Below are 14,199 nucleotides of genomic sequence, written 5' to 3' on the forward strand. Positions count from 1 at the left end.
TCATCTACATACATTTTCCAAATGACCAAATGGTCAGAAAATGGGTTGTTTTGCCAAATGTGTTCCTCTTCCCACCTAACCACAAACAAATTTCTGTTCACAGTATATTCTGTGCATTTCAAAATGAAGTTTATTTGTGAACTTGAGATAGTTGTATTGTGTGAAAGGAAAAATCTTGTTGCATTGCATCCCAAGTCATGCGTTATACAAGTATATAATGATTTTACATTGTTAGTACAAAGGATATAGCCATCTTGCCATGGTATTGTATCCAGGATTTGTAAAATGTTCATAGTATCCTTTAAATAGCTTTTTTGAGTTTGAGTTTGAGTTTGGACCAAACTTTTAGAAAAAAGTCTATGTATTGAGACAAATGAGACAAATGAGATGATAGAGAATCTATTCCGGACACTATTGGTCATCCTGGCGGGTCTATGGGTTCTTTGTGTAGCTTTGGTAAGTGATAGAAAGTAGGGATTGTTGGATGAATGATATACAGATAATTGTATTCTTTTTCCATGAGAATACCTAGTTGTAAACTTTCTTGCAATATTTGTTCTAGTTTTTTTGCATACTGTGCACTCCAGTATTTCCTAAAAAGGGACGTAAACTTACAAATTAGCCCTTTTTTCTCCAAAGGTTTTGGGTTCACATAATTAGGTTTACAAGTACTCTATGTATTTATTATTTATCTACATTTCATTTTCTACTTAGAGCTGCTCACCCAGAAACCCCATTTTGTAGTGCGGTCCATATATTATTTTACACACACACACACACACACACACACACACACACACACACACACACACACACACACACACACTATATATATATATATATATATATATATACATACATAAGTGACCACATAATTTGAATCACCCTCATTGAAATGTGGATGCCCTCATGTTTCCTGCATTACTTCTCAACCAGCTGTGGCAGTTGCTGGTAGTTGCCACTAGTCATGAGAACCTGTAACGAAGAGGTAAAATCTTTAAAAAAAAACTCCTGCTGTGAAAGATAAACCTGACTCATCATTTGCACTTGTAAGATACATAATTAACACAAATCAGGCTCATCCTTTGCAGTGAAGGTGATAAAGAGCACTATATTGTGCCATTTAAAAATTTCCATAATCACTGTCCTTATATACCAGTTATATTTTCTACTAGCTACTTACACTTTTCCCAACAGCAATAATTGCATGTTTTCCTACTTTAAATATCAAGTTCCACAATCCACAATGATCTTAGACAATAAAATCATTTAGATGGGGTCATGACCAATTTTACCTTCTATTTCATGTTATTGTATGTACTCTGTAGGTATCATAATATGTTACACACTTTATATAATAATAAAAAAAAAATAATAATAATAAAAATAATATTATTAATAATAATAATAATAATGTGCTCCAGCAGTGCCCTATACATCTACTCATAATAATCTTGAATTGAGTACTGTTGTTTATAAATCTTGATGAAAGCTTACGTCAAAGTATTATTATTTTAGTTCAAATAATAAAAGCATCATCAAGAACCACAATATAGTGCATTATTACAACTGGGCTAATATGGCTATTACCATTATATGCTAACAACATAAAGCTATTTTATTGTGTTATGTCCAATAAAGTATCATTGAATTTCTGTATTTGAAAAAGCAACTTTAGCTTATTATTTTGTTACAATGCTTTAGTATCTTGGTTAGTCTGTTTTTATAACCTGCATTTGTGATTGTTAATACTGATGTCTATTAAGTGTTTATTTTGTGAATAAAAGCTTTCCACGGACAAAAACATACTCACGAAGAGCATTATAACAAAATAATCAAACTATGTTTTTTTTTCTAGTGGAATAAATTGGATTATACATTTTGCTTTAATTTTACACATATTTGAAACATGTATTTTGATTAGTGTTACAGTATTAAATCATCTAGTCATTAAGCAAGTTGTAAAAACAGGTTTATTTCTTAAAAATAAATACAAAAATATAAATATAAAACATTGGCAAGATACTATTTGATGAAATGAATTTCTACTAACATATATCTTCACCAGCTGCATCACACTAACATCACATGTACATTTCTGTAAATTTTAATGTACATTATGTATCAGAAAAATCATTTCCTTCTCCCTTCTGGAAAAAAAACAACTGCTGCAAATGGAAAGGCAGCCAATTTTACCCGAACGAAGCAATGTATACATGAGTTTGTATGAGGAAGTATTCTTTTTTTCAAGTTTTCAAAATGATTGTTTGATTGACAGACAACATATTAGCCATGGCATTCGATCCATGGTTTATAATTAACATTAGCCATACTCTATGGTGATATTCTACATAGAATAAAAACTGATGAAATAAATGAATGTGGTAAAAATATTTTTTTTCTTTTTTTTATGTATTATTGTTATTATTTTAACACTGTGCTGAGTGTCAGAACAAAAATGTATTTTAAACTTGTTAATACTATTTCCAAGTGCCCGCAATATTTATTCCACTTTCAAATAAAAAAGAGTGATGGTACATTGTTCAAGTTAGGAATCTTTATCACTCTCCCCATTGCCATACATTTCAGCTAGTTTGTTGAAGCGTGGACCCCATTCTTTGAGGTATTCATAGTTTTGGTCACCTTCTGTAGTACTAGACTCTAAAGAACTTAGAGATTCAGCTATGGAATCATTGCCTTCATATGCATATGTTGCAAGTGAATCATATGGTGGTGCAGTGGGATCATTATCATGCTCTTTTAGCCTTTGGTTAATAAAATCACGGACATCCGTATTGTCTGGAACAGAAGCAGTTCTTCTTGGTAACAAGCTTTCAGGTATAATATCTCTGCGATGTTTCTTATCCTCAATAGCACCAGGATTTCTAAGAGTGCCAATATCAAAGGCTTGCGTATCTTCTTCTCCACCTCCCTCATCATTGTAGCTGACAATGTTGTCTCTGATGTCCTCTTTTGACAAAACCAATGGCTCCTTCTTTCGCTGTCTTTTCAGGGCAGCAAATAGCACCACAATAACTGCATAAAAAAGGCAAAACAAAATATGTAATTTAGTAACTAAATATTAATTGTAGATGCAAACATCTCTGACTGAAAAATGAACATCTCATAAAAAACAAATTCCACTATGATGCAAATATTCAACACAAAACATCACTGTCCTTGAATAGACATCTAGATCTTTAGGGGAATTCAATTGATTAATGTGCCTGATCTCCCATCTAAAGTGTGTTAATTGAGTGGCTACATTGTGCATGAATGCAAAATTGTTTCTTGTGTGAATGTAATGGAACTATGGTGGGCATGTTACAAATGGCAAATTGATGCTTGATTCAACAATAGTTGCTACTGCAGATAAAAAAATAGTGTCAGTGGACTACATGCATGGAGCTGTGAGCTGTGTGTATAGCCCATTAGCATATTGTACAAAATATTTATTTATTACTTATCATTTATTAACCATTGTGTATATATATATATATATATATATATATATATACAGTATATACCATGCATTTTTATCATTGCTTTTCAATAATATTTGGCTGCTGTGGCCATCCAGGCTTGCTGGCTCTTTGGCGGTTATTCAGAGTTGTTAGCAAACCAAAAAGTTAGCAATTGGGCAAAACCGTGTTGCACTGCAGGTGGGGCAGATGTAACATGTTCTGAGAGATTTGGATTTGGGTGGAGTGTGTTGAAACTGAAATCTAGATTGCAGTGTAAAAATAAAGCAGCCAGCATTTAACCAACCCAAATCTAAATCTCTCTGCACATGTTCTATCTACTCCACCTGCAGTGCCACATGGTTTTGCCCAGTGGCTAACTTTTTTGTTTGCTAACAACTCTGAATAATCCTTTTTGTGTGTTACTCAGAAGCCCTTGTAAGGTCTTGGCCCTGTACTATTACACTTCTTAAAATCTGTAACTTAAAATTGTATACTTTATACAATTAAACACACAATAATGATTCATTGTAATTAAGAATACTCTTGAAACATGTTTTTCTGTAAAAATAAATTACAGCATTAGTAATAATGCTAGGCTAATTTTGGATACTTTTACTGAATTCTGACATTTTTGTCAAATTATTTAAAATTAATTCTACATAATTTATGGTTGAGGATGTGTGGATGTATTTATACAGTATATAAATATTTTATTCTAAATACTGTACTGAAAATCATTACATCTGTATACAGTACTAAACTGTATACCAAAGGTTCCCAAGCTCCACCATTACATTCCAGGTATTCTGGATATCCATGCAAGAGCACATGTGACTTAATTGGTACCTCAGTCAATTTTTATATAATCATCTGTGTTTAAGCATTGATATCCTTAACACCTGCACTGTAATGGCAGAGTTTGGGAACCTCTGTTTTATACATAGTAACATAGTAACATAGTTAGTGAGTTTGAAAATAGGCAAAATGCCCATCAGGTCAACCTGTATTCTCTATTAAGCTGTGCTCATTATAATGCACCAGCTGAAGTAATGGTTTCGTACCAATTGACAACTATATTTCGTACCACTCCCAGATACTTAATGTCAATATATTAAATGCTATAGCCTTGGATACTTTTTTCAGCTAGAAAACTGTCCAATTCATTTTTAAATTAATTTACAGAGTCCTCCATTATTACTAGAGATGAGCGGATTCGGTTTTACTCAGATTTACTCGGTCCTCAAATGGCATCTGATTGGCTATCCAAAACACGTGACATCCGTGAGCCAATAAGATGCCGTTTTGAGAACCGAGTAAATCCGAGTAAAACCGAATCCGCTCATCTCTAATTATTACCTTCTCCGGCAGGGAGTTCCAAATCCTTGTTGCCCTTATGGTGAAGAACCCTTTCCTATGTTTTGTAATGTATTTTTTCTCCTCCAGCCTCAGTGAGTGCCCACGTGTCCTATACAGCGTTCTATTAATAAAGAAATCCCCTGCTAACTCCTTGTAATGACCCTTTACATATTTGAAGATATTAATGATGTCTCCTCTTAGTCGCATCTTTTCTATTGCATACATATTTAACCTAGTGAGCCTTTCCTCATACTCCAGTGTCTCTAACCCTTTAATAAGTTTAGTACCTCACCTTTGATCTATTTTTAGTTCCCCAATATCTCCGATACTGCATGTATGTGATAAAAATAGACCCTTAACTTTATCTTAATTACATTTATTCACTAAAGATTAAACATAAAGATTCCCCCAGGAATATTAAACCACTGGTTACAGATTCTGTCTTTGGCATAAACAATAAGTAGAGATAAAATAAATAAAATTAGATACAAAACTGTTTATTTAGATGGCTGGAAAAGGTCATGGTACTCGATCAGAAAAAAACTGAACCACAATGAAAACTAAATGAAGATTAACAGAATGGCCTATTAAACATGCTCAAAAATAGGTAGTAACAAAATATTTAGAAATTAAATGCCTTTGGTGAAGTCATTTAAAAATATGTTTGTATAACATTATTCTTATTCTTCTTATTATTATATTTTGTGGCACCACAATGAGCCACAATACCTGACAGTGGCAAAACATTATCATTAATGGTACAAAAACTGAAATGCTTAGGGTGGACCTTGCAGCTATGAAAGCTTACACTCTAGTGGAAAAAAGAACAGCTGAGGCAAGAGTAGTGGAAACTGGGAGAGTGGCCAGAGTGTACAAGTGTGAATAGTATAAGTAGGAGTAATGTAGCCTCTAGAAAAGATGTTGGTATTCAGAGAGTTTTAAACATTTGAATATGTAATATGTAATCTGCTCTGTGTAAAGACTTGTCTCTTTTAAGTGCTGCTTGGATTTCTAAGTCAGGAGCTGGAAGCCGAGTGAAAAGGATGTGCAGTGAGCTGGAACAACTGCAACTGCTAAGTGGAGTATAGGTGCCGCAGGAGAGAGTACTACGGCTGCATAAAAGTGAAGGACAAAGACCCGCACAAAGATAGATAAGTATAAGCCAGCTTAATTATTTTATAAGTGAGATTGCTTGTCTTCTACTTTTTATTTTTGCTGCTTTTTCTTTGAGAGTAACAGGGAGTTAGACCTTACAAACAATATGGGAGGGGCTGTGATTGGGGACCTCACTCAGTGCATGTCGTGCAAGATGTATGCACACCTGGAGCTACCGGCCCAGTGTGATTACATCTGCACGAGGTGTGTGCGAACTGTTGCCCTGGAAGCCCAGGTAACTGATCTAGAGCAAACCATTACGCGACTGAGGGAGATTCACAATCTCGAGCGTAGTTTAGACAGAACGGTGGAGGAGTTATGGGAGGGGTCACTGGTAGAAGAGGATGATGATCAGGTAGCCAGTTGGGTCACAGTAAGAAGGAAGAAAAAGAGGGGGAGGCTCGACATCTCCGAACTATCAAACCCGAACAAATTTGCCCGATTGGACGAGGAATCGGAGAATGATAGTGAAGAAATGACGGTGCCGGAGGAGACTGCTCCCTCTAGCATCCAGAGGAGCGGTCCCTCTGGCGCAGTTGGGATAAAAGATAGAGAGGTACCTAGTCAGATGGTGGTGGTAGGGGATTCTATCATCAGGAAGGCAGATAGGGCAATCTGCTACCGGGACCGTGATTGCCGTACAGTCTGTTGTCTCCCGGGTGCTCGGGTACGGCACATCGTGGACTGGGTAGATAGATTGTTGGGAGGGGCTGGGAAAGACCCGGCGGTCTTGGTGCACGTTGGCACCAATAACAAAGTTAGCGAAAGGTGGGATGTCCTTAAGAAAGACTATAGGGACTTAGGAAAGAAACTGAAGGCAAGGACATCTAAGGTAATATTCTCGGAATTATTACCCGTGCCATGCGCTAGTCCTGGGAGGCAGCGGGAGATTAGGGAGGTAAATGTGTGGCTTAGGGATTGGTGCAGGAAAGAGGGGTTTGTGTTCCTGGAACACTGGGCGGACTTCTCAGTCAGGCGCCATCTCTTTTGTCATGACGGATTGCACCTGACTGAGGAGGGGGCAGCGGTGCTGGGGGGGAGGATGGTTAGAAGGTTGGAGGAGATTTTAAACTAGGAGCCTGGGGGGAGGGTTTAGCTAGAAACTACGGGTCATGCCGTGAGAATAGTGGGGATGGCGGTAGTAAACAAAATGGGGGAGAAGTTGGGGGGAGGGTAAAAGCAGGCGGTAAGGTTACTAACATGGGTACTAAAAGGGATTTTACCAAAGCACTAACCAATGACGATTACAGGTCATCATTGCTACATAAGGTGAAAGATGTCCCTAACGCAAGGGAAAATACTTATCTTAGTTGTATGTATGTAAACGCCAGAAGCATTACTGGTAAAAAGGGTGAACTAGAAATACTTGCAGCAAGCAAACAGTATGATATTATAGGCATTACTGAAACTTGGTGGGATGAATCTCATGATTGGACAGTTAATCTAGAGGGCTATACACTGTTTAGGAGAGACAGACTAAATAAAAAGGGTGGAGGGGTGTATCTTTACGTAAAGCCGTTTTTAAAACCTGATATACGGGAAGATATTCAGGAGGGGACTGTAGACACTGTCGAGACATTATGGGTAGAAATTGCATGCGGGGAAAAAGGAATAAAAAAGTTAGTATTGGGTGTATGCTATAGGCCGCCTGGTATCAACGCATCTGATGAGGAATTGTTACTAAAGCAAATTGAAAGAGCAGCAGGAGTAGGAGACATAGTAGTGATAGGAGATTTTAACTATCCAGAGATAAACTGGAAAAACGAGTCATGTGATACTGCTAGGGGCAATATGTTTTTAAACACACTTAATGATAACTACTTAGTCCAACTAATTGAGGAACCAACTAGGTACAATGCAATCTTAGACCTGGTATTAACAAACAATGGGGATTTGGTATCAGGTATTATAGTAGGGGAACCCATAGGAAACAGCGACCACAATATGGTCACATTCAATATCAGTTTCCATAAACAGCCCTATACTGGCTCAACTAGGACTCTAAACTTTAGCAAAGCAAATTTTGAAAAGATGAGGGTATTTTTCAGGGATATTGAATGGGAAGGTTTGTTTTTAGGAAAAAATACTACGGAGAAATGGGAGGTACTAAAATTCCTGCTAGCTAAAAATACACTCAAATTTATTCCTATGCGTAGCAAAAAAAGGAATAAAAATCATAAACCGATGTGGCTTAACAAAAAGATTAAGGAACTTATGGGCAAGAAAAGGCGAGCATTTCAAAAATACAAATCTGACGGGGAAGCAGAATCATTTCAGCACTATAAGGAATGTAACAAAATTTGCAAAAAGGAAATAAGAGCGGCTAAAGTAGAAACTGAAAAACTAGTAGCAAAGGAAAGCAAAGTGAATCCCAAAAAATTCTTTAAATACATTAATAGCAAGAGATTAAAGAAGGAGAGTATAGGCCCTTTAAAAGACAAGTTGGGAGTCTTAAGCAAAAATGATAATGACATAGCGGACACACTAAATTAGTTTTTTTCAACAGTATTCACTAAAGAGGACCCATTTCAGGGACTGACACACAATCTCAATAATGAGAATATCCCACTGATAGGTACTTATTTAAGCGAGGAAGTAGTCTGTGACTGATTAAAACATTTAAAGATTAATAAATCACCAGGGCCCGACGGTATTCACCCAAGGGTTCTAATGGAGCTTCACTCTGAACTGGCAAAACCGCTATCTTTGATCTTTAAGGATTCAGTTATATCAGGTATGGTTCCCAAAGACTGGCGTATAGCGGAAGTAGTGCCTATATTCAAAAAGGGAAGTAAAGCTGAACCAGGTAATTATAGACCAGTTAGTCTTACATCTATAGTGGGGAAAGTATTGGAAGGTATTCTAAGAGATAGTATTCAGAAGTTCCTTGAAGTCAATAAGGTCATTAAAAGGAATCAACATGGGTTTATGAAGGACAGATCCTGTCAAACCAACTTACTTGGCTTTTATGAAACAGTAAGCGCAAACCTAGATCAGGGTAAAGACGTGGATGTAATCTTTTTAGACTTTGCCAAAGCGTTCGATACTGTACCACACATGAGACTTATCTACAAGCTACAAGAATCAGGGCTAGGAAGCACAATATGCACTTGGGTCAAAAACTGGTTAGATAACAGGGAGCAGCGCGTTGTGGTTAATGGATCTTTTTCAACTTGGACTGAAGTGCTAAGTGGGGTGCCGCAAGGCTCAGTATTAGGACCGCTATTGTTCAATATTTTCATTAACGACCTAACAGAAGGTCTAGAGAGCATGGTGTCAATTTTTGCAGATGATACCAAATTGTGTAAGGCTATAAATACAGAGGAGGATGCCGAGTCTCTTCAGAACGACTTAGTTAAATTAAAAGCATGGGCAGCCAAATGGAGAATGCGCTTCAACACAGACAAGTGTAAGGTAATGCACTGTGGTAACAAGAACAAAAATTACACCTACCTACTAAATGGGGTAAAATTAGGGGATTCTGTACTGGAAAAGGACTTAGGTGTCCTCATAGATAGCAAGCTAAGCAGTAGTACCCAAAGTAGGACTGCAGCAAAGAAGGCTAATAAGATATTAGCATGCATAAAACGGGGTATTGATGCTAGGGACGAGAGTATTATACTTCCGTTATATAAATCACTAGTGCGCTACACCTTGAATACTGTGTACAATTCTGGGCACCATACTACAAAAAGGATATCCTGGAGCTTGAAAAGGTACAGAGGAGGGCGACCAAACTAATTAAGGGCATGGAGACGATGGAATACAAGGAAAGGCTTGAAAGACTAGGCATGTTTACATTGGAAAAGCGGAGACTAAGAGGGGATATGATCAACATCTACAAATATATAAGGGGACAATACACAGAGCTTGCGCGGGACCTGTTTTTGGTTAGATCAACACAGAGGACTCGCGGACACTCGCTAAGGTTAGAGGAGAGGATATTCCGCACAATACGGCGTAAAGGCTTTTTCACGGTAAGGACAATACGTGTTTGGAATTCCCTGCCCGAGGAAGTTGTAATGGCAGAATCTGTCAACACCTTTAAGAATGGGTTAGAGAAATTCCTAATGGATAAGGATATCCAGGGGTATGGTGCATAGTCATGCATTATAATTACTATAAATAGGGATAAAATGCAACGGCTGACAGCAGCATCAGTCAGAAATTTTAGTCAAATCATCATGCATAGGAGACCACAAATAGGTTGAACTTGATGGACAATTGTCTTTTTTCAACCTCAGATACTATGTTACTATGTAATTATTATTCATAGTTGTACCCCAATCAGCCAAATGTATGGCCACTTCGCATGTTTGGAAATAAATGTAAATATCTGCTTATATTCAGAGCTGCCACATTCCTGTAATTGCTCTGCCCCATCTTTCTGTTTGTGAAAGTATTCACTGTCTTTATTCACATAGAGTGCATCTGCAAAGTATTCACATCGCTTCACTTTTTCCATATTTTGTTATGTTACAGTCTTATTCCAAAATGGAATAAATTCATTTTTCCCTCAGAATTCTACACACATTACCTTAATGACAACAAGAAAAAAGTTTTTTGTGATTTTTGCAAATTTATTCAAAATAAAAAACTAAGAAATCATATGTACATAAGTATTCACAGCCTTTGCCATGAAGATCAAAATTGAGCTCAGGTACATCCTTTTTCCACTGATCATCCTTGAGATGTTCCTACAGCTTAATTAGTGATGTTCCTACAGCTTAATTGGAGTCCAGTTGATTGAACATGATTTGAAAGGCAAACAACTGTCTACATAAGGTCCCAAAACAAAGCATGAAGTCAAAGGAATTATCTGTAGACCTCCGAGACCGGATTGTCTTGAGGCACAAATATAGGGAAGGGTACAGAAAAATATCTGCTGCTTTGAAGGTTCCAGTGAGCACAGTGGCCTCCATCATCCATCTTTGGAAGAGGTTTGGAACCACCAGGACTCTTCCTAGAGCTGGCCAGCCATCTAAACTGAGTGATCAGGGTAGAAGGGCCCTAGTCAGGGAGGTGACCAAGAACCAGATGGTCACCCTGTCAGAGCTACAGCATTCCTCTGTGGAGAGAGGAGAACCATTTCAGAAGGACAACCATCTCTACATCAATCCTGCAATCAGGCCTGTATGGTAGAGTGGCCAGTTGGAAGCCACTCCTTAGTAAAAAGCACATGGCAGCACACCTGGAATTTGCCAAAATGCACCTGAAGGACTCTCATACCATGATAAACAAAATTCTCTGGTCTGATGAGACAAAAGTTGAACTCTTTGATGTGAATGCCAGGCATCATGTTTGGAGGAAAAAAGGCACTGTCCATCACCAGGCCAATACCATCCCTACAGTGAAGCATTGTGGTGGCAGCATCATGCTGTGGAGAAGTTTTTCAGTGGCAGGAACTGGGAGACTAGTCAGGATAGAGGGAAAGATGAATGCAGCAATATACAGAGACATCCTGGATGAAAACCTGCTCCAGAGCGCTCTTGACCTCAGACTGGGAATGACGGATCATCTTTCAGCAGGACAACAACCCTAAGCACACAGCCAAGATATAAAAGGAGTGGGTTAAGGACAACTCTGTGAATGTCTTTTAGTGGCCCAGCTAGAGCCCAGACTTTAATCGGATTGAACATCTCTGTAGAGATCTGAAAATGGCTGTGCACCGACACTTCGCATCCAACCTGATGGAGCTTGAGAGATGCTGCAAAGAGGAATGGGTGAAACTGGCCAAAGATAGGTGCCAAGATTGTGGCATCATATTCAAAAATACTTGAGGTTGTAATTCCTCCCAAAGGTGCATCAACAAAGTATTGAGCAAAAGCTGTGAATACTTATGTAATGTGATTTTATTTTTTTATTTTTAATAAATTTGTAAAAATCTCAAAAAAACTACTTTTTAACATAATCATGATCATGGGGTATTGTGTGTAGAATTTAGAGGGAAAAAATTAATTTATTCCATTTTGGAATAAGGCTGTAACATAACAAAATGTGGAAAAAGTGAAGCGATGTGAATACTTTCCAGATGTACTGTACATTTGAACCAGATTACACAATATTCTATGCAAAATTTCCTTTGAAATCAGTTTTCTAAGTATGTACAACTCTTCTAAGCCTGCAATACCAAATACACCAAAATGAAAAAAGCCTCAGAACACACAGGGGTCTATTCATGAAGCAGTGAAAAGGGCGGAGAATTTAGCCAGTGGAACAGTTTCCCATGACAACCAATCAGTTGCTATGTATAATTTTATAGAATGCAATTGATAAAGGTTACTTGAATGCTAATTGGTTGCCATGGGCAACTTCTCCACTGGCTCACTTCTCTACCCTTTTCACTGCTTAATGAATAGACCCCAAAGTCTACTTGCAACTCCCAGTTGCTGCCGAGTTACAGCTACTAAGCTACAAGGGAAGATGTGGATGAGATGTGCATGACTCTGAATCACCAGAAGTTAATATTTTCATATCCTCTGCGCAGACATATGTGAAGTTGGAAATATGCAATTCTGAACAAGGATGTTTGGCTATAACAATGATTAGAATAATACAAAGAAAATATTTATATCTTATAAATATCATCTGTTTATTGGTGGTCATTCCGAGTTGTTCACTCGTTGCCATTTTTCGCAATGGAGCGATTAGGTGGAAAATGCACATGCGCATGGTACGCAGTGCGCATGCGTTCACTAATTTAACACAAAACTTTGGAGATTTGCTCAAGCTCGAGCAACGTTTTTCATCGCTCGAGTGATCGTAGTGTGATTGACAGGAAGTGGATGTTTCTGGGCGGAAACTGGCCGTTTTCAGGGAGTGTGTTAAAAAAAACGCAGGCATGCCAGGTAAAAACGCAGGAGTGGCTGGAGAAACGGGGGAGTGGCTGGCCGAACGCAGGGTGTGTTTGTGACGTCAAACCAGGAACTAAATGGACTGAGGTGATCGCAATCTAGGATTAGGTCTGGAGCTACTCAGAAACGGCAAGGAATTATTTATTAGCAATTCTGCTAATCTTTCGTTTGCAATTCTGCAAAGCTAAGATACACTCCCAGAGGGCGGGAAAGCCTAGCGTTTGCAATGCTGCTAAAAGCAGCTAGCGAGCGAACAACTCGGAATGACCACCATTATTTTAATCATTTTATAGTTAAAGCTAACCAAATTTGTAGTGCTCCGCAGGAAATACAGGGACTGCCAGTGAAATACCAGAGGTGAGGCAGCAACAGTGTGCGCTCTGTCTACCCTTTGTTATAGTCAGAAACTGACTAATGCTGTAGGTCGGGCTGCACTGTGGCCAATAATATGGCAAAAACAAGCAAAGGGAAACATCTGCCTTTTGAGGAGGGTATGGCCTCATATAGTGTCAGGTGCCATATCCTGGAAGTCCCCCAGCACACATCCAGGATAAGCCAACATGAATTAGAAGCTGACGATCAAGATGAAAAAAATGCAGGGAGACATGCTGGTGAGTGACTGCTGGGGATGGACAAAGGGAGAACAGTGCTGGCCCACTCCACTCTTGTGGGCAACATACTCCTGCAATGAATAGGTAGCCGATAGAATCCAAAACATTTTAGGCTGCTTTTACATAGGTTTTGCAACATGCTTTAATGTGTTATTTTATGATGGGCACCTCTTTCCTCTTAGCACCACCCTGGGCAACACCACTCATGACACCAGCTAGTGATAAGCATCAGTAGTAGCTCATGTAATTATGACAAATGGCCAAATAGAAGGGGTTATGGATTATGTCTGTTGATAGGAATGGTTTAGTCTTTACCAGTGGTTTTACATTTAGATTTTTTTTACCCATAATTAATGATGTTGCCCCATAGGAGGATTTTTTTCATCCCTGTGATAAAAAGGTTAATATGTTTAATTTTATTGCTGCATACTATCAGTGTTGGTATAAATGTATACCCACAGAGACCTTATCATCACATCATACTAGCCTATCTCTTTTTATAAATGTTGCAAATAGTAATTGATTTCTGTTGCAACAGCAAGGTACTGTATCTGCAATTTTCTGCATATTATGAATGGTCACTGGGGCCCATAATACAATTTGCATAACTTATGAACTACAGTGTAACCTTATTCCAGATGTCATAAATACTATTTCCATCACAGAGCTTAGGGGGTAATTCCAAGTTGATCGCAGCAGGAAATTTTTTAGCAGTTGGGCAAAACCATGTGCACTGCAGGGGAGGCAGATATAACATGT

The 14,199-nt window shown here is 38.2% G+C and overlaps 1 protein-coding gene across 3 annotated transcripts in view; it reads right to left on the reverse strand.

The window, feature by feature from the left end:
• Positions 1 to 1,955: 1,955 nt before the first annotated feature.
• LOC134927886 (cadherin-10-like) overlaps positions 1,956 to 14,199 on the reverse strand; it is a 680,078-nt gene continuing 667,834 nt past the window's right edge. For all 3 annotated transcript variants that reach the window (XM_063922965.1, XM_063922966.1, XM_063922967.1), the window contains one exon: positions 1,956 to 3,036. In XM_063922965.1, coding sequence (XP_063779035.1) covers positions 2,549 to 3,036 — 488 coding nt within the window. In that variant the 3' untranslated portion in view covers positions 1,956 to 2,548. The remainder of the gene's footprint in view (positions 3,037 to 14,199) is intronic.

The sequence above is a fragment of the Pseudophryne corroboree genome, chromosome 5 (assembly GCF_028390025.1).
Source record: "Pseudophryne corroboree isolate aPseCor3 chromosome 5, aPseCor3.hap2, whole genome shotgun sequence".
In the NCBI taxonomy this organism is placed as follows: Eukaryota; Metazoa; Chordata; class Amphibia; order Anura; family Myobatrachidae; genus Pseudophryne; species Pseudophryne corroboree.